The sequence below is a fragment of the Dipodomys spectabilis genome, unplaced genomic scaffold (assembly GCF_019054845.1).
Source record: "Dipodomys spectabilis isolate Male_0828 unplaced genomic scaffold, ASM1905484v1 ptg000363l, whole genome shotgun sequence".
In the NCBI taxonomy this organism is placed as follows: Eukaryota; Metazoa; Chordata; class Mammalia; order Rodentia; family Heteromyidae; genus Dipodomys; species Dipodomys spectabilis.
The window spans coordinates 5,477,589-5,503,555 of NW_024871040.1; the positions used below are offsets into that span (position 1 = coordinate 5,477,589).

Genomic DNA, 25,967 nt, shown 5'->3' on the forward strand with positions numbered 1-25,967 from the left:
GTAGAGTGCTAGCCTTGAGCTGAAGAGCTGAGGGACAGCGCCCAGGACCAGAGTTCAAGCCCCACAATGGACAAAAAAGAAAAAAAAAGGGGGGGGGGGAATAAAGGAAAGAAGACAAGAAAAAAATTAGTAAGAATTTGGAAATGGTGGAACCACTTTGAAAACCAAGTTGGCTATTCTTCTAAACAGAGTTATCATGATCTGGCAATTCTATTCCCAGGTATATAACCAAGAGAATTGAAAACAGGTGTTCAAACAAAAACTTAAGACACAAACGCTCTTAGGTTTATTCACAATAGCCAAAAAGTGGAAACAGCCCTAAAGTCCAGTTACCAATGAAGAAACAAGTGTTTTATCCAAGCAACAGAATACTACTCAACCCTAGAAAGAATGCAGTTCTGATCTCTGCTACAACATGCATGACCCTTGAAAACATGCTAGGAAGTTAGTCATAAAGGCCATGGAATATGGCTTCATTTATTATGTGCTCAGAATTGGCAAGTCTATTGGTGGAAAGTAGTCTAGGGTTGGGAGATTTGTGGGAAAGGGGAGTGAAAGTTAAGGGGTATGGAATTTCCTTTTGGAGTATCCTAAATGGCAATGGCTGCACAGCTCTGTGAATACACTAAATACTAGTGACTTGGGCACTTTAAATGAAGCAGGGGCAGCTGGTGACGTAGTTCAACAGGAGAGTATTTGCCTAGTATGCACAAAGGGCCTAGGCTGGATTCCCAGCACTACAAAATATAATAAATGAGTAAGTAGTATGGTCTGTGAACTATTCGTCAGTAAGGCTGTTATAAACAAGCTGTGACATTAAGTCAGACTGGTGGGCAGATCTTTAGGTATACTGTCCACAACCCAACCAGTCCATAAGGACTCCTCCTCCAACGTAATTCCTAGGCCTGCACCAGCCGAGGGACATTGTCTTTGTCTCTCCCATCAGTCTGACTTACCTTCAACCTAGGATCCTGGCAGGGACAAATGCTGAGGAGCTCCCCAGGCAAGACAGAACTGCCCAGCCTCAGGCAGTGCCTGCCCTACCATTGCCCTTCAGATCCCAGCCAGCTCCTACAATGCCCAACTTCACCCTAAGGGCAATACCAATCCCCGCTACCTCTCCTCTGGTGTGTCAGGGGTCACAGAGCAGTGGTGCCATGTGTCCCTAAGAGACGGTGCTGTATTCTCTATTCCCTGGTCTAGGGCACAAGGGTGACCCAGAGAAAGTGCCAGTACCTTTGCTAGGTACAATTTTCAGAGGGGCCCGTGTACCTAGCCCAGCCCCACCCCAGCAAGGCTCTTTCCACATTGTGACTTCTTGTCACAGGCCCTTTGTCCCCATTCAGTTGGCTCTAAGATGTCTGAATGCCACTTTGGTCCAGTTGTCCTCTAGGAGCCTAGAGTAACAAGATTGTCACATGCCTGTTTTTCTCTCAAACTTCCTGTTAGACTTGTCTGTCTGACTTCCCTGTGGATACAACAATGCCTCAGGTACTGGGCTCCAACTGGAAAAAGACTGGCATGATTACAGGGCATTCAGAGCACTTCCAAGTGTGGGGATTGAGGCTAGAATGTAATTTTGGGTGGCACTAGGATTTGAACTTAGGGCCTTGTGCTATGGGGGACCTATGTCCCCAATATGTGTGTGGTGTGTGTGTGTGTGTGTGTGTGTGTGTGTATGTGCATGCGTGTGCATGTGTACACACCAGTCCTGGGTTTGAATTCAAAGCCTGGATGCTGTCCTTGAGTTTCTGTGCTCAAGGCACTAGCGTTGTACCACTTAAGTCGTACCTCTACCTCTGGCTTTTGGTGTTTATTAGAGTTACAAGTCTCCTGGACTTTCCTGCCTGGAGCTTGGCTTCAAACCATGGTTCTCAGATCTCAGTCTCCTGAGTAGCTAAGACGACAAGTGTGCGCCACAGATGCTTGGCTGAGGTCTTGTTTTTTGAATTGGCCAGCCTAGACCATGATCCTTCTACTTACATTTCCCATTGAGAGGTATGCTACCATGCTCAACCTTTTATTGGTTGAGAAGGGGTCTTGATAACTTTTCCTCCTAGCTGTCCTCAAACTATAATGCTCCTGATCTACACGACCCAAGCCGCTAGGATTACAAGTGTGAGCCACTTTTCCCTGTCAGAACTCTAAGGAGTCACATGGTTGGGCAGTTGTCATGCACAGTGCATGGCAGAGAAAGCAGGTCAGGACTCTGAGTCAGCCTCTTCTTCTCTTATGGAGGAACTACCAGGCCTTCAGGACAAACAGTGGTTTCCTTAAAAAAATCTTATGCAAGTGGCACTGTGGTTTAAAGTGGTAGAGTGCTAGCCTTGAGTGAAAGAGCTCAGGAACAGTGCCCAGGCCTTGAGTTCAAGTCCCATCTCTCATTCTAGTCTGTGAGGGGTGGGGTGGGACTGTGGGAAGAATTAGGGTCAGAAACACAAGTTCTGGTCCCTTACCTTGCCACAGTGGGCCACAGTTTTGTTCCCTAAACTGTAAAGTCCGGGAGGGAGCCAGCCTCCGGCCTAAAGTCCCTGAGCTGTCATTGCTGGATCTCCTTATATGGCGAGTATAATGGCTGACCAAATGGCAATGGCCCACATCATAGACTGGACAGACATAAGTTTGCCTTTCTAATGCCAAAGAAAGTTCTTGGGACCCCAACAGGTCCCCAGGCCACCCACTGTGAAGGGCACGTGTGTTTGTTCAAGTCTTTGGCAGAGTAGCCTAGCCTTTATTCCCAAGGACTTGAAAGCTGCACGCTGGCAGTGGAGACAGTGGCCAAGGTCTGTGCCACTTCCAGCCCAAACATGGAATTCAGTAAGTGGTCACTAAGCAGGGGAATATTGCTCAGAGTGCCGGTGACCAAAGGAAAGCAGCTGCCACATGAAGGTCAACAGCTTAGTGTCTATAGTTATTGGGAGCAACAAGCTACCACCTACTGCCTGTAAGTCTGAAAAATGGGTTCCCTTTGGACTAACATCTACGAGAGAGTGCTCGGTGTCAAGGCCACTGGCAAAGCCAGTACGATGCCGCTGCTTCTGGGGACCAAGGTCAACCTAGACTGTCTCTCAAGCCTGTTGGCCTTAGCTCCATATAGGAGTACACACACACCTCGGCTATACCCATGGGCAAGACAGACACTAGGACTTGGAAGCAGAACCATCAGCCAGCAGGACTGCCAGAGGGGTCACAGCAGGTGACTCATGAGCACAGCAAGTATTGGGGCCCAGGGGTGCAACTATTTCCCAGGCTAGGGGCCTTGTACCCTGTGGCTGTGCTTCATTTTCTCTTGCTCAGATTTACAGGAAGTGCCAAGAAAACTGTCTCTTGGGATGTCTGGGAAAGCCAGCGGAGACATAAACCTACTAACAAGCTCTTTGAACTGCCACAAAGACCTTTGTCTTTGCTCCTCCTAAACACTGTAGACTGTCCGTCTGGAGTACAACGTAAATGATGACAGTCTGCGGGCACAATCCTTCCCAATATCCTGCTCTTGGTACAGGAATACTTGGTGGCATTCCATCTCTGCAAATCATCCCAACCAGAAAGACAAGCAGAGGAATGTATCAGAAACTACAGGGCTTCCTATTCTTGCAGCTTGATGAGGTGGCTAAGTTCAGAGTCATCTCAGAGTGCCCCAGAACAGAAAGTTCTTTTGTTCGTGTTTTCTTTTCAAGGGGAAAGGCTGTTCTAGGAGATTCTGTTCATACTTCATGTACTCAGCTGCAGGTAGGTCAGTGTGACCTGATCTTTTCCTCAGTATCCAGTATGGCAGTCTCACACTGTGGTCACCAAATGTTCTCTGAATACAGGTACCCAAGCTGGGGTACTCTTGTTTAAAACAGATAAAGAGCCAAGCATGGGTGGGCTCACCCATGTAATCCTAGCTACTCTGGAGGCTGAGATCTGAAGATAATAGTTCAAAACCAACCTGAGCAAAAAGTTAGGAGACTCTGATATCCAGTTATCCAACAAAAAGCTGGAAGTAGAGCTTAAAGAGACAATCCCCAGGCCCTAAGTTCAAGCCCTACTATCTACTGCAACAAACAAACAAAAAATAAAACAGAGGGAGAATCTAGGTGTGGAGGAGGAAAGGCTAGGCCAAGAGTACAGACAAAGGACAGAATATATGCAGTCTGGGGAAGCGCTGCTGTGTGGAGGAAGGATGGGAGGGCCTTAGGGTGGCCCTGGGAAGACTGAGGACTTGGGGACAATGAAGGCAAGATTTCACTGTCAGAATACTGAGTCTGCTAGGATCATACTCAGTGCTCTCAATGTGCCACTTCTTTAGCTGCAATACTTCCTGTGACAGGAGAGCCCTGCTGACAAGAGCCCAGAGCCAATGAACAGGTCACAGCCTGGTTACCATGAAGCCCAAGAATTGCAAAAAGATCACAGCTCCCACAGACAGAAGTCTCTTCCCAGAGGAGGCTGGTAGAGGAACAAGGAAGGAAGAGGTGTAGACGCGTGTGCCATCCTACCTGAAAGCATAGGTCTTCTGATGCCAGCTCAGCTGTCCCCGGATGCTGTAAGCGATGGTGGTGACAAACTCCCCGCCCAGCCCCAGCTCTGAGCACAGCTTCAGGGCAAACTTCTCCGGTGAGTTCTCTTTCTCCGACATGTCCCACTCAAACTGGTCCACCAGGGAGATGTTTCCCACGTGGATATTCAGCTGCAGCAAGAGCCAAGACACTCAGATGAGAAAGGACAAGGCCACCCCGGCACAGCCAGGCTGCCAGACTGGGGACAACCCAGTCTACGGCTGTAGATGCTAAGCACAACTCAGGAGTTAGAATTGGGACGGCTGCCCGTCCTTCCAGGTGCCATCCCCAAAACATGACCGGCTTTGTAAACCTCCTAGTGTTGCCACAGGGGCTCCAGGGACACCTGAGTACACCTTACCTCTATCCCCATCTTCCTCGTTTCCCCATACTGACCAGTGACTCTTTCTTACCCTTTGATCGAGGCAATTAGCCTTAATGTTACTGTGTTCACCAGACAGGATTCAGCTCAAGTGTTCCTTGTCAGAGACTGTTCCTGAGACTATCTTAAGCCATCACCATGTCCTTGCTTCGTGTGTGGTGTGTGTGGTGTGTGTGGTGTGTGTGTGTGTGTGTGTGTGTGTGTGTGTGTGTGTGTGTGTGTGTGTGTGTGTGTGTGTGTGTGTGTGTGTGTTGGTTTGAACTTAGGGCTCCGGTACTGTCTTTTATATTCAAGCATGGCATTCTACCGCTTGAGCTACCTCTGTTTTTTTTGCTAGTTAAAGAATCTTATGGCTGGGTGCCCGGTGGCTCACGCCTATAATCCTAGCTACTCAGGAGGCTGAGATCTGAGGATGGAGGTTCAAAGCTACTCGGGCAGGAAAGTGAGTGAGACTCTTATCTACTATTAACCACCAGAAAACCGAAAGTGGCATTGTGGCTCAAGTGGTAGAGCATTGGCCTTGAGCAGAAGAGCTGAAGGACAGCTCCCACGCCCAGAGTTCAAGTCCCACAACTGACCAAAAAAAAAAAAAAATAAATAAATCTTATGGCTGGCTGCTGGTGGCTCATGCCTGTAATCCTAGCTACTCAGGAGGCTGAGATCTGAGAATCTTAGTTCAAAATCAGCCCTGGCAGGAAAGTCCATGACACTCTTATCTCCAATTAACCACCAGAAAATCGGAAATGGCGCTATGGCTCAAGTGGTAGAGTGCTTGTCCCTGAAGAGCTCAGGGACAGCGCCCAGGCTCAGCATTCAAGCCCCATAACCGACAAAAACAAAAACAAAACAAAACAAATATAAAACCAAACCAAACCAAACAAAAAGAATCTTAGGGTCTTTCCTACCCAGGCTGGCTTTGAATGCAATCCTCAGATTTCAACCTCGTGAACAGATAGGATTACAGGCATGGTCTACCAGTGCCTAGCTCCTTGTTTTATAGAATTGGCATCTCTCAGTGATCTCAGCAGACAGCTCACTGAGCTCCTGCCCGTCATGAAACGACACCAACAGTCCCTGCTGTGCCTGTGTGTTTCCTCCGCACGTCTGAAGCTTCCCACTGCAGTGTGGGCTGGGCCCTTTCCTCACCATTGTCAAGAGCTGGGCCTGATGGGCAGACCACAGTGTACATGCGTGGTGACACTTTAGTCCCTTGGTTTTATGAGGACCAGAGGTGGGCAGGACATAGGGAAGTGGCCACTGCTCTGAGAGCAGTGAGCAGATCTGGGGACCAGCCCTGGCCTAGCCAGAGACTTCTACCTCCCTTCAGAGACTCGAGAGTCTCAACTCCTGACCCAGTGTCTTGTCTTTGCATCACTTTATACTGGCTAGAGAGTTCTTCCCTTCACACATGGGCCTTTTCTCAGCACTGGCTCAGAGGAAGACTTAGTTCCTGAGATCTCCCCAACCTACCATCCCCTTTTGATTACCTCTTTTCTTCATAGCACTTAGAACTCTGAGACCATGTTAGTTATTTGTCTTGTTTTCTACTGCTCTGTCATCCCCTGAGAACCAGGAATCCCCTAAATGGGCGCCAGGACATTTATATGGTTATCAACAGAACCTCATCACAGTGCTGGCAAACAGAGGAAGGAAGCAGAGGTGCACAGTCCGCAGCATCCCACATAGGGCATCTAGCTGGGAGTGTGGCTGTAGCAAGCCCCCCGGAGGCCTTTTCTGTCTCAACACTGCACCCACATCTGTGAGACTCTTTATTTTTTTCTGTTTTCTTTTTTCTTTTTCTTTTTTTTTTGGGTCCGGTCGTGGGGCCTGAACTCTAGGCCTGGGCGCTGTCCCTCAGCTCTTCAGCTCAAGGCTAGCACTCTACCACTTAAGCCACACAGTGCCACTTCCGGATTTTTTCTTTTTTCTTATGTGGTGCTGAGGAATCGAACCCAGGGCCTCAGGCATGCAAGGCAAGCACTCTACCACTGAGCCACCTTCCCAGCCCATCTGTGAGACTCTTATCTCTTATGAACTACTCAGAAGAAGCAGGAAGTGGCGCTGTTGCTAGAGAGCTGTGTAGAGAGCTAGCCTTGAGCAAAAAGCAGCTCAGGGATAGTGTCCAGACTGGGTTCAAGCCCCAGGACTGGCCAAAACAAAACAAAAAAAACAAACAAAAAAACCCCAGGGAGGTAGAGGAGAGACTAACACTGGAATTGCCAATCTAAAGCTGAGCACTGATAGCTCAGGCCTAGCTAGCTACTTGGGAAGCTGAGAATGCAAGCGAGCAGTTCAAGGCCAACCTGACTAGAAAGTCTGAGAGGCGCTTTCTCAACTCATTGCTGGGCACAGTGGTATACACCTGTCATCCTAAGCTACATTGGGGGCTGAATTGGGAGCATAATGGTTCCAGGCTTAGCCTGGCAGCAAAGTCCATGAGACTCCATCTCTAATGGAGAGAAGCTGAACATAGAAGCATATACTTATGATTCCAGCAATGACAGGAAGTCTAAAGTGGCCAGGCTGCATGGAAAGCAAGGTGCTATCTCAGAAATAACCAGCAAAAAAACAGAGCTAGAAGCTGGTGCCTTGCTTCTGTAATCCTAGCTACTCAGGAAGCTGAGATCTGAGGACTGTGGTTCAAAGCCAGCCAGGGCAGGAAAGCCCATGAGACTCTTATCTCCAGTTAACCACCAGAAAACCAGAAGTGGTGCGAAGTCTCAAGTGGTAGAGCGTTTGCCTTGAGGTGAAGTGCTGAAGAGTTCAAGGCCCACAACCGACAATAGTGAGATACTATCGCAAAAACAATCAAGGTCTGAGTAAGTCATTCAGTAGTACAGCACTTGCCTAGCATGCATTAGGGTCTAATCCCATAACCTCAACACAAAACAAAACTGAATTGTCTAGACCAGCTGCCATACCTGATATTATACACTTGTTGAGGCAGACATATGAGTTTGAGTCCTCAAACTTTGATACTTCGTTTTTTTGTGTTTTTTTGTTTTGTTTTTTGTTTTGGTCCGGTCCTGGGGCCTGAACTCTGGGCCTGGGCGCTGTCCCTCAGCTCTTCAGCTCAAGGCTAGCGCTCTACCACTTGAGCCACAGCGCCACTTCTGGCTTTTTTCTTTTTGCTTATGTGGTGCTGAGGAATCGAACCCAGGGCCTCATGCATGCAAGGCAAGCGCTCTACCACTGAGCCACCTTCCCAGCCCCAAACGTTGATACTTTGACCTAATGGGAAGACAGATACTAACAAGTAAGCACATGGTGTGGGACAGACTTAAGTGCTTCAGGGTGAAGCAAAGTAGTAAGGAAGGCCTCCTAGGGAGGTATCTTTTTAGGAAGAAGTCAATCACCTAGATTTAGGCATATGGCTCCCTAGAGGAGAGGATCATGGGCAAGTGACAGACTCAGCAATATAAAGAGTTGATGTGGTAAGGCTGGGTGCAGGGGAGCTCACAGAGACTAGGGTGGGCCAAGATGCCCCAAGCAAGTGGGCAGCAAGTAGTGGGGCCAGTTGCCCTAGTAAAGGTAGCCAGGCCTGGGCTTTAGTCCCAGCAATGCCAAAGGGATCTGAAAAGGTCACTCAGCACTGTTTTCTGCAAGGGACACTCCACTGTGTTCAGGATCAAGACAAAGAAGAACATCCTCAGACAACACTTAGCTCTGCCAAGTGCCACGTGTGGGAAAATTTAAGTGTGAACATCAGTTCCTCGGCTACAAGGTGGGTCACCTCTGGCTTGATTGAACACCGCACTGTCCCATGCAGCACAGATTTCCCTGAGTCAGCTGTATTTGTCCTGTACCCAGTCTCCCAAGAGCCTACCAGCCAATGCCACCCCACAGGAGAGGATTACAGATACATGAGAATTACTGGGAACCCTATACTTAAGGGAAGAGCAGATGGTAGCCCATGAAAGATTTGCAGCTGTTATATAATTTCCTGTGTGACTAACTCATGAGCCCAGCTAAGCCAAAAAAACAAACAAATCTCAAAACAAAACAAAAACCCTACTCAGGAGGCTGGGATCTGAGGATTGTGGTTTGAAGCCATCTGGGACAGGAAAAGTCTGTGAGGCTCTTATTTCTAACTAACCACCAAATAGCCTGAAGTGGAACTATGACTCAAGTGGTAGAGCACCAGCCTTGCTTTGAAAAAAGAAGTTAATGGACAATGCCCAGGCCTGAGTTCAAGCCCCAACACCAGCTCAAACAAATAAAAACCTGGTGCTCAATTCTGAGAAAATGTTAGGAAGCTGGCTGGATATGCACTGTCAGAATTACAAAGCCAGTATACAAGACAGATAGCTCTGCCCAACCTCATAGCTATGCAGAGCTAATTTTATATCCTAACCACAATTACCAAAGATCATAAAGCAAATACCATAAAGCTCACACGGCTGTCCTCTAGAGCTGTGTTTGAGGGTACAAAGCAACACATGCCACAGCTCCTCTTCCTACTCCTCTCTCATGATATCCCTTTCCTTCACACCCTTTCCATGTTAGCTGGTCATGGTTTAAATCTGACATGGTTTAAAGAAAACAAATTCATATTTGTTTCCTAAGTGTTAATTAGCAAGAGAACAGAATCAGGTACCCCAAATCTCCAGAGAAATAAAAGCCTTAGATCTGGTGATTTCATGGATGAATTCTAACAAACATTTAAAAATAACTTCTCAAATTCTCCCAAAAAAAGCAGAAGAGAACAAAATCAGCCCAATACTTTAGGAAAGTAAAAACACACACTAAAATCTTTTATGAACACCAACTCAAAAAACCTAAACAAGTTCTAAACAAAGCTGGACAAGAGTGGCTCATGCCTGTAATCCTGCCTACGCAGGAGACTGAAATCAGAGTTCAAAGGCAACCTCAAAGCTTTGAGACTTATCTCCAATTAACCAGCAAAAAATACGTATGGCAGAGCAGTAAACTTGAGGAAGAAAGGAAGGCCCAGAGAGTTCAAGTCTTGGTATCAGCACGAAAAGGAAAAAAAAAAAAAAAAGAATAAAATACACAAGTGAAAAAAACTATACTTATTCAACATTGCTGAAAGAAATGACTAGAGAAAGAGCTCACATCCATGGACTAGAAGTCTAGAATGGACATAACAGTGTTAAAATATCAATATACCCAAAGCAGTTTACAGATAGATTCTTATCAAAATTCCACTACATTTCCCAGTGAATTCTGTCATGGACCTAAAGATAGGCTTCTGCTAAGACCTCACTATCCCTGAGCACCACAATAATATATTTCTCTCCCGCCATCTACCTTGATGATGACACGCTGGTCGGATTGGTCCTCTAGAATGCTGTCTGTAGGGTAGGACTCAATCTGCTGTCTGATGGCAGAGGCAATGGCAGGTACAAATGTCAAGGGGTTCAGATCCAGGTCATCACAGAGAATTTCTGAAAACATCTCAGGGGTCATCAGCTTCTCTGAAATCAGGAAAGAAGCATCACCACATTGCAGAGCCTCATTCATTAGGATCAGTCCCTTCCACCTCTGCCAGACCTCCCCTACAGGCATACGTGGACCGCTTTCAGATGTTGGGGATGGAGGAGAAAGCAAATGACAAAGCATCCTTCTCTGCTAGCCCTTATCCCCAGGACCTAGTCCCCTCATGTTGAGGGAGCCTTTTAACAATCTCCTAACCAGGATCTAGGGCATTTCTACCAGGGCCATCCTACTTCCTTTCCACTCTCACCTCCTCATTAATCTAGAACCCATTTCAAGGATGTTATATAGCTCCTTGATGTGGCTCGCAATCCTAGCTCTTGTGGGAGACAGAGATGGAGGATTACAGTTTGCTACTAACCTAGGCAGAAATTTTGTGAGCTGGGGGCCAATGGCTCACCATCTGTAATCTTAGCTACTCAGGAGGCTGAGATCTGAGGACTGAAGTTCAAAGCCAGTCCAGGCAGGAAAGTCTGTGAGATGCTATCTCCAGTTAACCACCAAAATGTCAGAAGTAGAGCTGTGGCTCATGTGGTAAAATACCAGACTTGGGCAAAGAAGCTATGCTATGGTGCCCAAGCTTTGAGTTCAAGCCCAGTACTGGCATGTGTGTGCACGCATGCACGCGCACACACACATGTATGTACGCATGCACACGTGCACGTGCAAAGGAAATTGGTGAAATTTCATCTGTATCAATGTCTGAAGGGAGTACAAATGGAGAGTATCACACAGTTCAGGCCCAATCCACACAAAGCAAAACCCTATCCGAAACCTAACAATACAAACAAAGAGACTTACCTTAATCACTAAAATACTGGAAGTGGCACTGTGGCTCAAGTGGTAGCGCACTAGCCTTGGACAAATATCACAGGGACAGTACCCAGACTCTGAGTTCAAGCCCCAGGACTGGCACAAGAAACCAAAACCAAAAACACCCCCACAATGTTATATAAATAGAATTATATGGCATGTATACTTCTGAAAATTTCCTTTCTTCATTCAATAAAATTCTCTAGCCATCCAGGCTGTCCCTGCCTTTTTATTACACACAGAATTTCACACTATGGAGAAATCACATTCTATTTAACTATTTACCCAGTGAAGGATATCTACGAGGTTTCCAGTTTCTGATTACAAATAAAAATGCTATGAACATTTGTGTTTAGATTTAGTGAAAACTCAGCGCCTCGCACTTGCAGGCAGGTACTCAAATATTTGAGTCACAAAATCACTTTTATTTTTTAGTGTTTTAGCCCTGACTGACCTCAAATTGAGATCCTCCTATCTCTCCTTCCTAAGTAGCAAGAGAGTCCTCTTTTCTCTGAGCCACATGCCCAAGAATGCAACTGCTGGGTCATATGGTAGCTGCATGCTTAGTGTTTAAAAGAAACTGACATTGTTTTCCAGAGCAGCTGAGACATTTACATTACATTAGCACTGTGTGAGTGACCCAATTCTTCCACAATCTCACAAATATCTGTTCTCACTACTTTTTGTTTTGTTTTGGAAACAGGGTCTCAACTATAACCCAAGCTGCTCATAATCCCATAATTCTCCTGACACAATCTCATCAGCACTGGGATCATATGCTACTACTTTTTATTGGCATGCTTTTTATTATAGGTCAAATTAGCATTTCTTTAATGGCTAATAATGTAGAACATCTTTTCTATTTTTACTTGCCATATGTGTGTCTATTTCAGGGTGTCTTCTTGTCTATTTGTTCTAATTGGATTCACTTTTTTAATGCTGAGTTTTAAAAGTTCCTTATGTTCTAGACTGTAATTCTTTATCAGGTATATGGTTCCCAACTTATTTTTGCTTATTCTGAAGCTTGTCTTTTAAAAAGGAACTTCTGGAGGGAAGGGGTAACATTGTCCAAAAAGAAATGTAACCTAACTTATTTAGCTGTAACCCTCTGCACATCACCTTTATAATAACAATTAAAATATTTAAGAAAATTAAAAAAAAGAACTTCTGAAGGCAAGGCTTTGATGAATTCCAATGTTCAATATTTCCTATTATAGATAGTGCTATTAGTGTATAAAAGTTTTTTTCTCTAGTGTTCAATACCCCAAATTTCCTATGTTTTCCCCCCACAGATATATAGTTTTGTGTTTTACATTTAAATCTTACATTTCTTTCTTTTTTTGTGGGTGGTGAGGGGGGCGGTTCCCTGGGGCTTGAACACAGGGCCTGGGCGCTGTTCCTAAGCTTTTTTGCTCAAGGATAGAGCTCTACTACTTGAGCCACAAATCCACTTCTGGTTTTTATTGCTAGTTAATTGTAGACAACAGTCTTACAAGCTGATGGTGGTTCACACCTGAAATCTCAAAGTCAGTCCAGTCAAGACAGTCTGTGAGACTCCTACCACCAATAAACACTCAGAAGAAGGCAGAAGTGGCACTAGTCTTGAGCAAAAAGAAGCTCAGGGACAGTGCCCATGCCCTGAATTCAAGCCCCATGACCAATATAAAAAAAAAAAAAGAGTCTGCCTTGGCTATCTTTGACCTGAGATCCTTAGATCTCAGTTCAAATCCTGGTCTCTTTTGAGTAGCCAGGATTATAAACGTTAGCCACTGGCACCGGGCTTATATTTAATTCATTTTTACTTTATTCTTACATAACATGTAAGGTTTAAGTCAAAGTTCACTTACTTATTTATCTATGGGTATTCAACTGCTCCAGCATCACTTTGTTCAAAGGGATTATCTTTGCTGGGCTTGGGGAAACATGCCTGTAATCCTACTCCTTGAGAAGCCTAGGCAGGGGATTGGTAGTTACAGGCCCAAGCTACACAATGACCCTGTCTAGAAACAAACAACAACAACAACAACAAAAGGCTTTCTTCCATTGAATTGAATTTGGCTCAAACCTATAACACTGACTCATTCCTGTAATCCTAGCTGAAACTGAGACTGAGACCTGGAGATCATGATCTTAAATTAGCCCAGGAAGAAGAGTCTGTGAGACTCCATCTTTAATTAGCCAGCAAAAAGCTGGACTGCAGGCATGGCTAAGCATGCCAGCCATGAGCAAGCTGAGTTGGAGTACAAGGCCTTGAGTTCAAGACCTGGCACTAGTACACACACACACACACACACACACACACACATCAATTGCAGTAATATTGCTTTTAATGGGGGGGGGGGGGGTCCATGGAGCTTGAACTCTGGGCCTGGGCACTGTCCCTGAGCTCTGTAACTCAATGCTTGTGCTCTACCACTTTGAGCCACAGCGCCACTTCCAGTGTTCTGGTGGTTAATTGGAGATGTAGCTCATGGACTTTCCTGTCTGGACTGGCTTTGAACCACAATTCTCAGATATCAGCCTCCTAAGTAGCTAGGATGAGCACCGGCACCCAGCTAGATGGGTTTTTTTCTTTTCATTAAAAAAAATTTTTTTTCTATAGAAGCTCTTGATTTCTAATCTATCTTCAGCAATATATAACTACAAAATAGTTATATAGCAATTCAGATTCAAAATTCCTAGCAGTATTTTGCTATTGTGGAAGGTAATTATAGAAACCTATTATTTATAATCACACAGGAAACAGGTGGATGAAAGACATTCCAACGGGAAAATAAGAGAACTGTGTTTCACCTCTAGACTCGGTCATGGTCACCTGGCTACCATGGTTACCTCATGGATTTCAGATCCTAACTGCTGGGCTTGGCTTCTTGGATTTCTAACTCTGAGCATTTAGTAGCTATTCTTCCTCAGAACTATTTATTTCACAAATAACTGTTTCAAAAAATACAAAAAAGCAAAGGGAGGAATATTTTATCTCTGGACAGAATAGTATTGATATGCTGGTATGGAATAGTTCAGGATTTCCTATGCATGTTTATACTTAATTTGTGTGTGTGTGTGTGTGTGTGTGTGTGTGTGAGACTTAATGTGTGTGTGTGTACTGGTCCTAGGGCTTGCATTCAGTCTGGGCACTGTTCCTGAGCTTTTCTTTCTCAAGGTTAGTGTTCTACAACTTGAGATGCAGTTCCAATCCTGGAATCTTGGTTTTTTGTCTGGAGTCTCACAAACTTTCCTGCCCGGCTGGCTTTAAATTGCTACCCTGAGATCTCTGCCTCTGGAGTAGCTAGGATTACAGGCGTGAGCCACAGGCACCCAGCATATTTTCTCCTTTTATCCAGTTTTTTTCCCTAACCACTTTTTAATTTAAATTAGTCTTCTGTTCCAAGTGTTCTTATGGCACTTACCTTACATTCCTTCTAAATAGGGTGAGGGTACAAGTAAGTACTAGCAACATTCTATGAATGGTTGCAGGAAATGTTACCAAGAATCCTTAAATAAATTGGGTCCTAATGATCAATACAAGTTTGGAGTTGCTTTTTTTGCTTTTTGTACCAGTACAAAAAAAAAAAAAAAGCTCAGCATTGTCGCTGAGCTTTTGCACTTAAGGCTGGGACTCTACCACTTGGAAGTTCCACTTCCAGCTTTTTAGTTATTAACTAGAGATAAAAGAGTTTCATGGGTTTTCTTGCCCAGGCTGGCTGTGAACTATGATACTCAGATCTCAATCTCCTGAGTAGCTAAGATTATAGGTGTGAGCTGTGGGGACCTAGTTCAGTTCAAGTTCTACTCAGTGAATATGGGCTATAGCAAATTGAAAAAAGTAGAGACTTCTAAATGAAATGTTTCAATATTAAGCTTCTTAGAATGAATCTGTCTATATAAGTGTCTACTTAATCAGGAAATATTTCTCCTCCATAAACATGAAATAATGTTTTTATTGTTTTTTGAGCCAGTACGAGGGCTGGAACTCAGGGCCTGAGTGATGTACAGCCCTTATTTTTTACTTTTTTTTTTTTTTTGCTCAAGGTTAGTGTTTTACCACTTGAACCATAGTTTTGCTTCCAGCTTTTCTGGTTATTAACTGAAGATAACAGGGTCTGGTTTTGAACCACAATCCTCATATCTCAGCCTCCAGAGTAACTAGGATCACAAGTATGAATTACGGATACCCCCCCAAAAAATCATGTTTTATTGAAACTGATGATGCTGATTAACAACAGACCTCTGAAACTTGTATCTATTTAGTGCTGAAAAATTCACATTGATCTTTATAACCAAGTTATCAGAAATAAACTACCAGCATAGCAAGGCAATCAAACAAATAAACCAAAAGAGGGTCCCTTACTGCAAGGGGCTAAAACTAAAGGTGGAGTGATGAATTAACAAGTAGCTACGATACAGGCCAAGTAAGCAAAGATAGCAGATGATGTACAGTACCAATGATGGCCTGGTAGTTACGACTTCCCTATCCCAGTACTAGGTGTCATCAATGAAATGGACCTAACATATCTACCCTCAATACAACCTCCCAGCACCTCTTGCCTAGAACCTCCTCTCTCACCCATATATCACTCATGAGTCCTGGAAAACAGGCACTTGGCTCTTTGGGCTGAATAGAGGCCCTTGGACATGGGCTTGACACACCAGGTATCTGGAGACGACCAAAGAAAGTAGCCTAATCCTTCTGTAAAGCTCAAGGCAGCTATACATCAATAACTGCTCACTCTCTTTAGGAAATCCCCTTTGGAAGAAAAATGCTGTAGGTAAGGATGTTAGCTGACATTTAGCTGTTAACAGCAGGGAGTTTCAACAAAGTAAGGCAGCTCAACTAACAGAAATTCCGCACCAATTATGAAAGAAACAAGAGACTTACCATTAAGGAAAAACCCTCAAATTACTAGCACTATAATTATGCTAATGTTTACACATGAAGTGACTAGAAAAGGTAAAACTGAAATCATTCGCAGTGAGATTCTGGCAGTTTTAAACTAATATCCATTTTATTTTTTATTGTTATTATAAAAGTGAAGTGCAGAGGAATTACAGTTACATAAGTCAGGTAATGAGTACATTTCTTTTTGGACAGTGTCACCCCTTCCCTCGCTCTTTCCCAGTTCTTCCCTCAACTTCTATCCATTTTAAAGTGATATTCACACTGTGCATGATGGTACATAACTATAATCCCAGTACTCCAGTAGCTGAGGCAGAAAGATTTCAAGTTCATGACCAACCTAGGCAACCTAGGTGCAGTATCAATAAATGAAGCAAAAAATAACAAAAACCCAAAAAGCAAAGCAAAGTTGAACTACCCCTCAAAAATACCCACTTCTTTTTGTCTGCATGTAAGTATGAGCATCAAGTCAGATAGAAGGTTGGGATATAACTGTTTAATATGAATAAGACTATGGGTTCTATTCTTAGTTTTGCAAGAAAAAAAAGTCCAATAACTACAGGGCTTGCCATTTAAACAGGAGGCCATGATTAGGGATATATCTGAATCCACAGAAATCAGGATGAGCCATTAATCATCTATGTTGTCAAACTCATCTGCATTAAACTTGGTAAAGCCCCACTTGTTTGAGATGTAGATCTGGTGGCCAGCAAATCTGACCTTGGACCTGTGCATGCTATCAGTCATTTGTTCTTTATTCTGCAGCTTAGTGTGGATAGGTATGATTACCTGACCAACATCCCTAGCCACTGTACCCTGGTGTTGCCCAAAGGCACCTCCCAACATGTATGGAGCCCAGATGACAATCAGAGACATGAGTACTTGCTGGAAAACTGTCTCCAGGATTCCTTTGGGCCATCCATAAAAGCCACAGGCTGTGAACACTACTGAGAATGCTGCTGGTTAACAAACATTCTACACTGAGTCATCATGAATAAAGAACTTTCTTGCCGGGTGCTGGTGGCTCATGCCTAAAATCCTAGCTACTCAGGAGGCTGAGTTCATAGTCCAAAGCTAGCTGAGGCAGGAAAGTCTGTGAGACTCTTATCTCTAATAAACCAGTCAGAAAACTGGAAGTAGTGCTGTGACTTAAGTGGTAGAGCTTGAGCTGAAGAGCTGAGGGACAGGACCTAGGCCCAGAGTTCAAGCCCCATGACTGGTGGGGGGGTGGGGAGGAGGGGGCGCACACAGGTGCATGGGAAGAACTTTCTTGAAAGCTGGGGCTGCCTGTAATCCTAGCTATTAAAGAGGCTGAGATCTGAGAACTACAGTTTGAATCCAGCCTGGGCAGGGCAGTCTATGAGATTCTTATCTTTAATTAACTAGCAAAAAACTGGAAGTGGAATTGTAGCTTAAATGTTAAGCATGCCAGCCTTCAGTGAAAAAACTAAAAGACAATACCTCAATTTTTTTTTTTTTTTTGGTCATGGTGTTTGAACTCTGGGCCTGGGCACTGTCCTTCAGCTCTTCAGCTCAAGGCTAGCGCTCTACCACATGAGCCACAGCGCCACTTCTGGCTTCTTCTGCTTGTGTGGTGCTGAGGAAATGAACCCAGGGCCTCATGCATGCAAGGCAAGCACTCTACCACTGAGCCACCTTCCCAGTCCCCCAACTTTAAAAAAAATTTTTTAACACTATATTTTATTTAAACCTGCATATTCACAATGTTAAAATTTCAACATAATGCCCTGAATTTAAGACCTCATACCAACACGAAACAAATGAAAAACCAAAATCCCAAACAAAACCCAAAAGAACTTGCTAATCTTTCTTAGCATAAGCTAAGAGACTTACATTGAGATCACAGAAGCCCAAAAAGAGCTGGCATCTGGCTAGGGGTTAAAGAGAGAGGATGCCTGAAAAAGAAGAGGTGAGCGGACAAAAGAGTAACAGCACACATGCAGCTCGTGAGGAAACATGAGCAGCCGAGGCTGGAAAGGAGTTATGGTGAAAGGGTCTGAGCAGCATCCTTGTCATCTTCGCCACTGGTACTACAGGGACTTGCCATGCCAGACCCCTTGAGCCACCAAGCCACTCCATGGAAGACAGCACCTGAAGCACTACAGGGGATTTTTGGTTCTGCCTTTTTCTTTTCTTTTCTCTTTTTTGAGATATCTCAATATTTAACCCAGACTGGCCTTGAACTTTCAGTCCTCTTGCTTCAGCCTCCTATGGGCTGGGGATGACACACATGTTCTACCATTGCCAACTGCTGCCATAGCTCAGATGTAGTTTGTGTTGCCAAAAATCCATGTTGAGTCTTAGTCCCTAATAAGCAGGGTTGGGAGATGGGGCCAGGAGAGGTGATTGAGTCATGGGGGCAACATCCTTGTGGGTAGAAAAATGCTCTGCTTTGGTGAATGAATTCTCTTACTCCTGTGGAGTTATCATAAGAGAAGGTTGTCACAAGGCAAGTTCATCCTTCATTTGGTTTCTCACAGTAGTTGAGGTAATAAAAAGCCCTTACCCGTTAAAAAGATGCTGTCACCTGCTCTTGGACTTCCTGGCCTTTGGAATCACAAACCACAATAAACCTCTTTTCTTTATTCATTACTTTGTCTGAGGTACTCTATTATACCAGAATAAGGACTAAGACACATGCTCATCCTGAAAGGAGCAGAGAACAGTGGCAGAACCAGAATGAACCCAGAGTCTACAGCTTTAAGAACCATGGCATAATGCTCTTTATGCCAAGTCCAGGATACCTGACAGGCAGCTGGTAGGAAAAGGGACATATGTACACATAAGATACAATGGAGACCAACTGTCCACATACCATTCATATTCCAGGTGAAGGCATCCCTTAGCTTCTGCCCATCGATTTCCATGTCTAGCCGGATGGGCACCAGCACCTCAGGCTGGGATGCATTCTCATGGATCACAGCTGGGTCATGGTCATCAAAGCTGAAATGAAATGGCAGCATCTGTCAGCCCATCCACTGTGCCTATAACCCTAAGGACGTGAGTTCTCAGCTTCTGGCTGCATTGTAGGTCCATTGTAAATGTGGCTGAGGAGCTAAAGGGGGCAGTAGCACTCAGGACTTATGTTTTCCAGGTTAGCATTCAATCACTGAGTCACACACCAGTTTTTTTCTTTTGCTTTGCAGTGTTTTTATCTCTTTCCTTTTTTTTTTTTTGAGATAGTCTTGCTTCCTGCCTAGGTACGTGATGTTTGGACCATGCTCTTCTTATTTTAGGCTTTCCCTCAAATTTGGGATGGCAGGCATGCATCACCACACCCTATTACTTTCTCTTGAGATGGAATCTCAAACTTTTTTGTCCAGAGTGGCCTGGAACCACAAGCCCTTTCATCTTCACCTCTCACACAGCTAGGATGACAAGCATATACCACCACACCTAGATGTTGGTTGAGAAAGGGTCTCATCTGTATGCTCAGGATGGTCTCAAACTGTGATCTTCCTAGTACTGGTAAGAGACACCAGTACAGGATTGAAAGGATACTTTCTTTTTTTGGGGTCAGTAATGGGGCTTGAACTTGGGGCCTGGGTGCTGTTCCTGAGCAATTTTGTTCAAGGCTAGTACCCTCCCTCTCTAAGCCATAGGTCCACTTTGGGTTCCTGATGGTTAATTGGAGATAAGAGTCTCAGGAACATTCCTAACCCAGTTGGTTTTGAACAGTGATCCTCAGATTTCAGCCTCCTTGAGTAGCTAGTATTACAGGTATGAGCTACCAGTGGCTGGGTATGGATGGACACTTCTTAGTGGCACCAGTCACCTAATAGTGAGGTAGAACAGAAAAGGCCAGCAGAAGTCCCAAGGCTGTAATAGGGATAAGTAGGGCATAAATAACAAGTGCCAGTCTGTCTACAGCAAATGGTGCAACAGAGCACGATTTCCAGTTTCATGGGCACAAGAAGGGCCAGGAAACTACAGACTTGGACAGTAAAGGAAAACTTAGGCTCCAATGGGACATTTAAAGCCCAAAGAAGGGGTTTTCTCAGGAGCTGTGGACAAGAAGAGCATTTTCAGAAGACAAAATACTCAAGCAAAAGTTGAGACACAGAATGGAACTGTGGAGCAGCAACAATCCCCTGAAGGCAGAGAGCAGATCACCCTGTGGAGAGGTCCTGAGGCTTCCAAAAAGGTAGCAGATATATCCAAGGGCCAGTAGTTCTTCAGCTCAGGCTGCAGTATCTGACTCTTTCCTGTGGCAACCTCATGAGTCTGAGGAAAGGAGTAATGTATTTTCAGAGGACAAAGAGGAAAGAGATGGGATGGGCAGGCTGAGTCTGAGGGGAAGTCAGGAGACCAGGGGAAAGCAAGGGCATCTGTAGAATGTGGAGAAGGCTGAGAAATTACTCTCAGAGAGCATGGAAAAGATGGAGAGATGCACTGGAGTGCTCTGGGACTCCAAGATGGGAAAGTAGAGGGAGTGCTGGAGATAGGAGTGGCCATTCTAAGGGTGGAGGTTTTAGTGACACTCAAGAGATGAGAGGAAAAGGGAGGAAGGGAGAGAACGAAGCAAGGGAAGAAGGATGGAGGGGAAAGAGAGGGAAGGGAAAAAAAAGAGACTGAGAGAGAGGGGGGGAGGGAGGGAGAAAGAAGGCAGAAGGAAGGAGCGAGGGAAGGTGGAAGGGAAAAGGGAAGGGAGGGAGGGTGAAAAATGGGATAAGCCTTGCAAATACTGCTTGAAATGAACTTAAGCAGAGGGAAGGTAGACCTCTGGGCAAGTCAGCAGCAGGAGGTGATGTTCATGAAAAATGTTCAGTGAAGAAGTCCCAAAGAGAGCCCCAGCCTCAGCTCCAGGGAGTCTAGAGGATTCTTAGAGCAATAACAAGATCTGCCTAAGCAAAGGGCCCAGGCTGGCTGCAAAACCGAGAACACAGCAGGAAGGTGAACAAGGGCTGCTGCAAACACTCAGTGAGACCTGACTACCACTTGACCCAATGGCCAAGAGTGGCCTAATCCAGAGACTTGGAGGGCTGGGCAAGTAGGGAATCTGCTGAGACTAGCCATAGTATGAGGAAAAAGGAAGGAATTGAAATGAGTTCCAGGTTTTAGGCCTGAGTAAGGGGAGGGATGGAGAAATCTACAGGTGGTACGTGGCTGAGGTTTGGGAAGTGTGCGTATGTGGGGGAAAGTGTGGGCCTCAAAGAAAAATGTGAGATAAGAGCTTGAAAAATGTTGCCCAAAAGACAACTATGCCCTCATTCCCCAAACCTGTGACCATCTCCTCATGTGGCTCAAAAAACACACTGTGCAGATGTGACTAAGTGAATGATGCTGGGAGAGGTTATTCAGCTGGCCCTAAACTAGGTCAGTGTCGTTCCAAAGACAGAGACACAGGGAACCTTCACATACAGTGTCGCAGCCATGTGTCACAGAGGCAGACGCTGGAGTGACGTGGCCATAAGCCAGTGCGTGAGGAAGGCACCAAAACTGCAAGAGGATCAGGACCAAGATTTTCCTCTGGAGCCTTGAGAGGAATAGAGTTCTGCCCACACCTTGATTCAGGTCCAGTTAAGCAGCTCTCAGACTCCTAGCACCAGAACTGTGAAAGAATAAATCTAGGCTTCTGTAAGAGGCAGTAAGTTTTGGTATACTAGTCATCTTTTACATTCCCACCACCCCACCAGTTTGTAGTGACTTGTTCGAGTAGCCACTAAGAAGTGACCCAGCAGAAGTCCCATTAAGAACTTGAAACCTCCCAGATTGGCTATGGCTAGCTGAAGCAATAGAGGGTGGAGAAAAGGCCTCTCAGGACTGGGTCCCCACAAGCTCCACTGGGGTACGAGAGAAGTGAGGAGAAGAATGTGAGAAACCAAAGCGGAGACAGCCATCAGTACAACAGGCAAAGCAGTGCAAGGCTTTCCTGAGTGTGCCTCTGGGAAAAGAAAAAAGGGAAGAATGGAGGTACGATGGAGGCAGAATCTACCCAGAGGCCAAGTGAGGTAACACTCACCACAGGGGAAAGGTTCTCTTCTTGTCCCGGCCCATCCGGTTCCTGTTGATAGTAGTGGAACACGGCACAGCATCCAGATGATGGGAGCTGTTAGGCAGCGTCGGCACCCACTGGCTGTTCCTTTTGGCTTTCTGTTCCCTGGGGAGACATTAGAAACATACCCCATCAAATGAAGGAGTTCAATTCCATCCAGTAGGATTTGTGGATGTCTGCTTCAACCCTGCTGAGCTCCAAGCTGCTATGGAAGATATCTGTGCATGCCTGAGTCTGTAGAGCACTGTTTCCCGTGCCTCACAGCACCTAGAAGTACCTGGACAAGGGGAATGGTGAGGAGGGTGCTAGACAAGGCCCAAACCATGAGTTGGCCACTAACCTATAACCATGGTACACTGCTAGGCATGGCTCACATAGAAGTGTATCCTTAATGAAAGGAAGGGACATGAGAGAGGCTTCCTAGAGGGGTGGAAACTAGAAAGGAGCCTTATACAGAGTCAGGGTTCACTGGGTATCTAGGCAAGGCACAGGAATAGTAGGGAGAAGAGTGCCATGAATACTCCAAGGAGGGGTGAAGAGCAAGAAAGAGCATTTCCTACTCACAGGGTCTCCCAGGCTCTATGAAAATCTGACTTTATCTAGCAGGTGGTTGGAAGCTTCCAGAGAAAAGAGATGTGATCAGACTGATGATTTTTGTTTGAGACAGGGTCTCCTTATATTGCCCTAGTTGGCCCTGAACTTATGAGCTCAAGTGATTTTCCCATCTTGGCCTTCAAAGTAGCTGGGACTACAAATATGAACTACCACACCCAAAAGACTGTGATTTTTAGGTGTGTCAACCATTCTAAGATGGACTAGGCAAGGTTTCTGGCATCTGACCACCCACAGGTGCAGAGGTAAGAAAATGGACTGGCAAATATCTTCCAGAAAATGTCACCCCAAGTAATTTAAATAACCTCTGTCCCATAATGGTCTTTTCTCCAAATTTTAGGCTGCTTTTCTCAAAGCTATTTTTACACTGAAGTTTCACTGCTGAGTTAGACAGATGAGACCAGTCAGGCTCCCACAGTGCTTTGTGGCTTTTTCTTAACTGTAAGCTACAAAGAAAGCAGTACTTACGTATTGTTCATCTTTATTTTTATTTATTTCTTTGTGCCCACTACAGGGCTTGAATCCTGGGCCTCATGGTCTCCCTTGCTTTTTTGCTCAAGGCTGATGTTATAACACATGAACCATATCTGTTTCTGGCTTTTTGCTGGTTAGTTGGAGATGAGTCGCTAGAATTTGTTTGTCCCCGATGGGCTTTGAACGTAGATTTTCAGATCTCAGCCTCCTGAGCAGCTAAGATTATAGGCATAAGGCACCAGCACCTGGCACATCTTTATCCCCACAAGCCAGGTACTGGCTCATACTTATAATCCTAGCTACTCAGGAGGATGAGATCTGAGGATCATGATTCAAAGCCAGCCTGGGTAAGAAGTCTGGGAGACTCTTAACTCCAATTAACCAGCAATAAGCTGGAAGTACAGCCATGGCTCAAGTGATAGAGCACTTGCCATAAGTGAAAAGGCCCTGAGTTTAAGCCCCAGTACCAGTGAACACCCATATTCCCCACTATCTGCACAAATTGCTCCTACAATAACTGTCTATATGGTTAGAACAAGCGTTTGACAGTACCCTTAAGAAGGGACTTGGGGATGCAGCATGAGGGCCTTACTCCTATCCATGAATGGGGTGGGGAGAGGGGAGAGGTGGTAACCAAAACCTGTCTGGGCCTGTGCCCTTTACCTCTTTTTCTTTTTTGGGGGAGGTAGGCTAAAAAAGGAGTGTCCCTGGTCATGCTGTCCCAGCTTTTAAGGTCCTGTGAAAATTAGTTCTACCTTCCATTTATGTTTCAGGACTCAAGTATAAGATGAAGGCTGATAAAAGATCAGAGTAAGACAGCAATACAGAAGATTTGCCATAGTCCTGGTCAAACTGAGCACCATGAATCCCTCCCTATCTCTACCCATATTCTGGTTAGAATTTCAGACTTGAGCACTGAAGGTGTCAGTGCCCCAGCTTTTGAAACAAAAAAAGGTAAAGGCACTAGTAGCCTATGTCTATAACACTAGCTTCTCAGGAGGCTAAGATCTGAGAATCTTGGTTCAAAGTCAGCCAAGCAGTGAAATATCTGAAACTCCAATTAGCTAGCAAAAAATATACAGAACTGGAGCTATGGCTCAAGTGGTAGAGCATCAGCCTTGAGCAAAAAAGCTAAGGGACAGGACCCAAGCCCTAAGTTCAAGTCCCAGTACTAGCACCAAATTAAGTAGCAAATTCCTGAGCCCCAATCCCATCCCCATCTCTAGTGAAGGGACCAGCAATATGAATTTTTTTTGACTCTTCCATTAAAAGTTCCAGTGTAGCCAGGCTGTGATCACTTCTATTTTGCTAGATAGGTATCTTCCTAGCTCCTGAGCTGAGCTCCTACCTCTTACCCTCAATTTGACCTTATCTCTGTCATTTCTATGTCCAGCCCCTCATCTGGTAGCCAGCTCAAGAAGACCATGCTAGTTGTCACAGACCACAGACAATAAATATAAATCACAGACTGAGACATATACAGAACACAAACATCTAAGTCACAACATCAAATCCAGCTCACACTACAAGCTCTTTCCAAGAATCCCAAAAGGTATATCCAGCCTGTGCTCAAACAATCCAGTGATTGGGTGAGGAGGCTAACTGGCCCATTTACAGATTGACTAAGCCAGCCAAAGATGCTTCCCTTGAACCACTCTGAACTCCGTTGTCCTGACCTCCAGGGTAACAAGACTGTACTCTCTCAGCTGATCTTCATATGACATGATCATTAAAAAATTGTTTACCACCCTATAAAAGGCTCTCAGCTGACACACGCCAACTTAAAAGTGCCGTCCATATGTATACAATTTCCTTCTGTGACTTCCCGGGCAAGTCTAGCCATCTTTATGTTCTCACCACATCCCTTGGGAGAGTAAGAATCTGCCGAGCACACGTCTACAACACTGGCTAGGCTGGATGCATGCCACCTTACTTGATGAAGAATTAGAAAAATGATTTGACAGCAAAGTTGAGAGAAAACCTGGAAAACATCACTTTGAATAATAATCCCCACCTCTTAGTGCTCCCTAGCTTATGTTTATGGGAATGTATTTTTTTTCTGTTTTTGACACAAGGTCTCATTATTTATCCAACACTGTCCATGAACTCAAAATTCTTCTGCCTCAACCTCCCAAGTGCTGGGATTACAAAAATGTAACCAATGCCTGGTTTTATTTATGCAGTAATGGGGTTTGAACTCAGGGCCTCAAACTCTTGTTTGGCTTTTTTGCAAGGCTGGCACTCTATCACTTGAGCCATATCTCAGCTTTTTGCAGTTTAATTGGAGATAAGCCCCAGCTGGCTTGGAACCATGATCCTCAAATCTCAGCCTCCTGAGTAGCTTAGGATCACAGGTATAAGCCACAGGCAACAAACAGGTTCTAAGCTTAGTTTTTTTGTTTTTTTTTTGGTCGGTCATGGGGCTTGAACTCTGGACCTGGGCACTGTCCCTCAGCTCTTCAGCTCAAGGCGAGCACTCTACTACTTGAGCTACAGCGCCACTTCTGGTTTTCTGGTGGTTTATTGGAGATAGGAGTCTTACGGTCTCTCCTGCCAGGGCTGGCTTTGAACTGCGATCCTCAGATCTCAGCCTCCTGAGTAGCAAGGATTACAGGCGTGAGCCACCAGCGCCCAGCTAAGCTTAATTTTAGAAATGTATTTTTTCTTGAGGGCTCAAAGAGTAAGGTAGATAGGCATGTCTTTTGTTTTTTTTTTGGGGGGGGGTAGTCCAGTCGTGGGGCCTGAACTCTGGGCCTGGGCACTGTCCCTCAGCTCTTC

The 25,967-nt window shown here is 45.1% G+C and overlaps 1 protein-coding gene across 3 annotated transcripts in view; it reads right to left on the bottom strand.

The window, feature by feature from the left end:
* The window catches only part of Smarcb1 (SWI/SNF related, matrix associated, actin dependent regulator of chromatin, subfamily b, member 1), a 40,395-nt gene that overhangs the window by 4,887 nt on the left and 9,541 nt on the right, over positions 1–25,967 (bottom strand). For all 3 annotated transcript variants that reach the window (XM_042666158.1, XM_042666157.1, XM_042666156.1), the window contains exons 4-7: positions 22,071–22,208; positions 18,924–19,051; positions 10,195–10,361; positions 4,482–4,672 (exon numbers count right to left, since the gene is read on the bottom strand). In XM_042666158.1, coding sequence (XP_042522092.1) covers positions 4,482–4,672; positions 10,195–10,361; positions 18,924–19,051; positions 22,071–22,208 — 624 coding nt within the window. The remainder of the gene's footprint in view (positions 1–4,481; positions 4,673–10,194; positions 10,362–18,923; positions 19,052–22,070; positions 22,209–25,967) is intronic.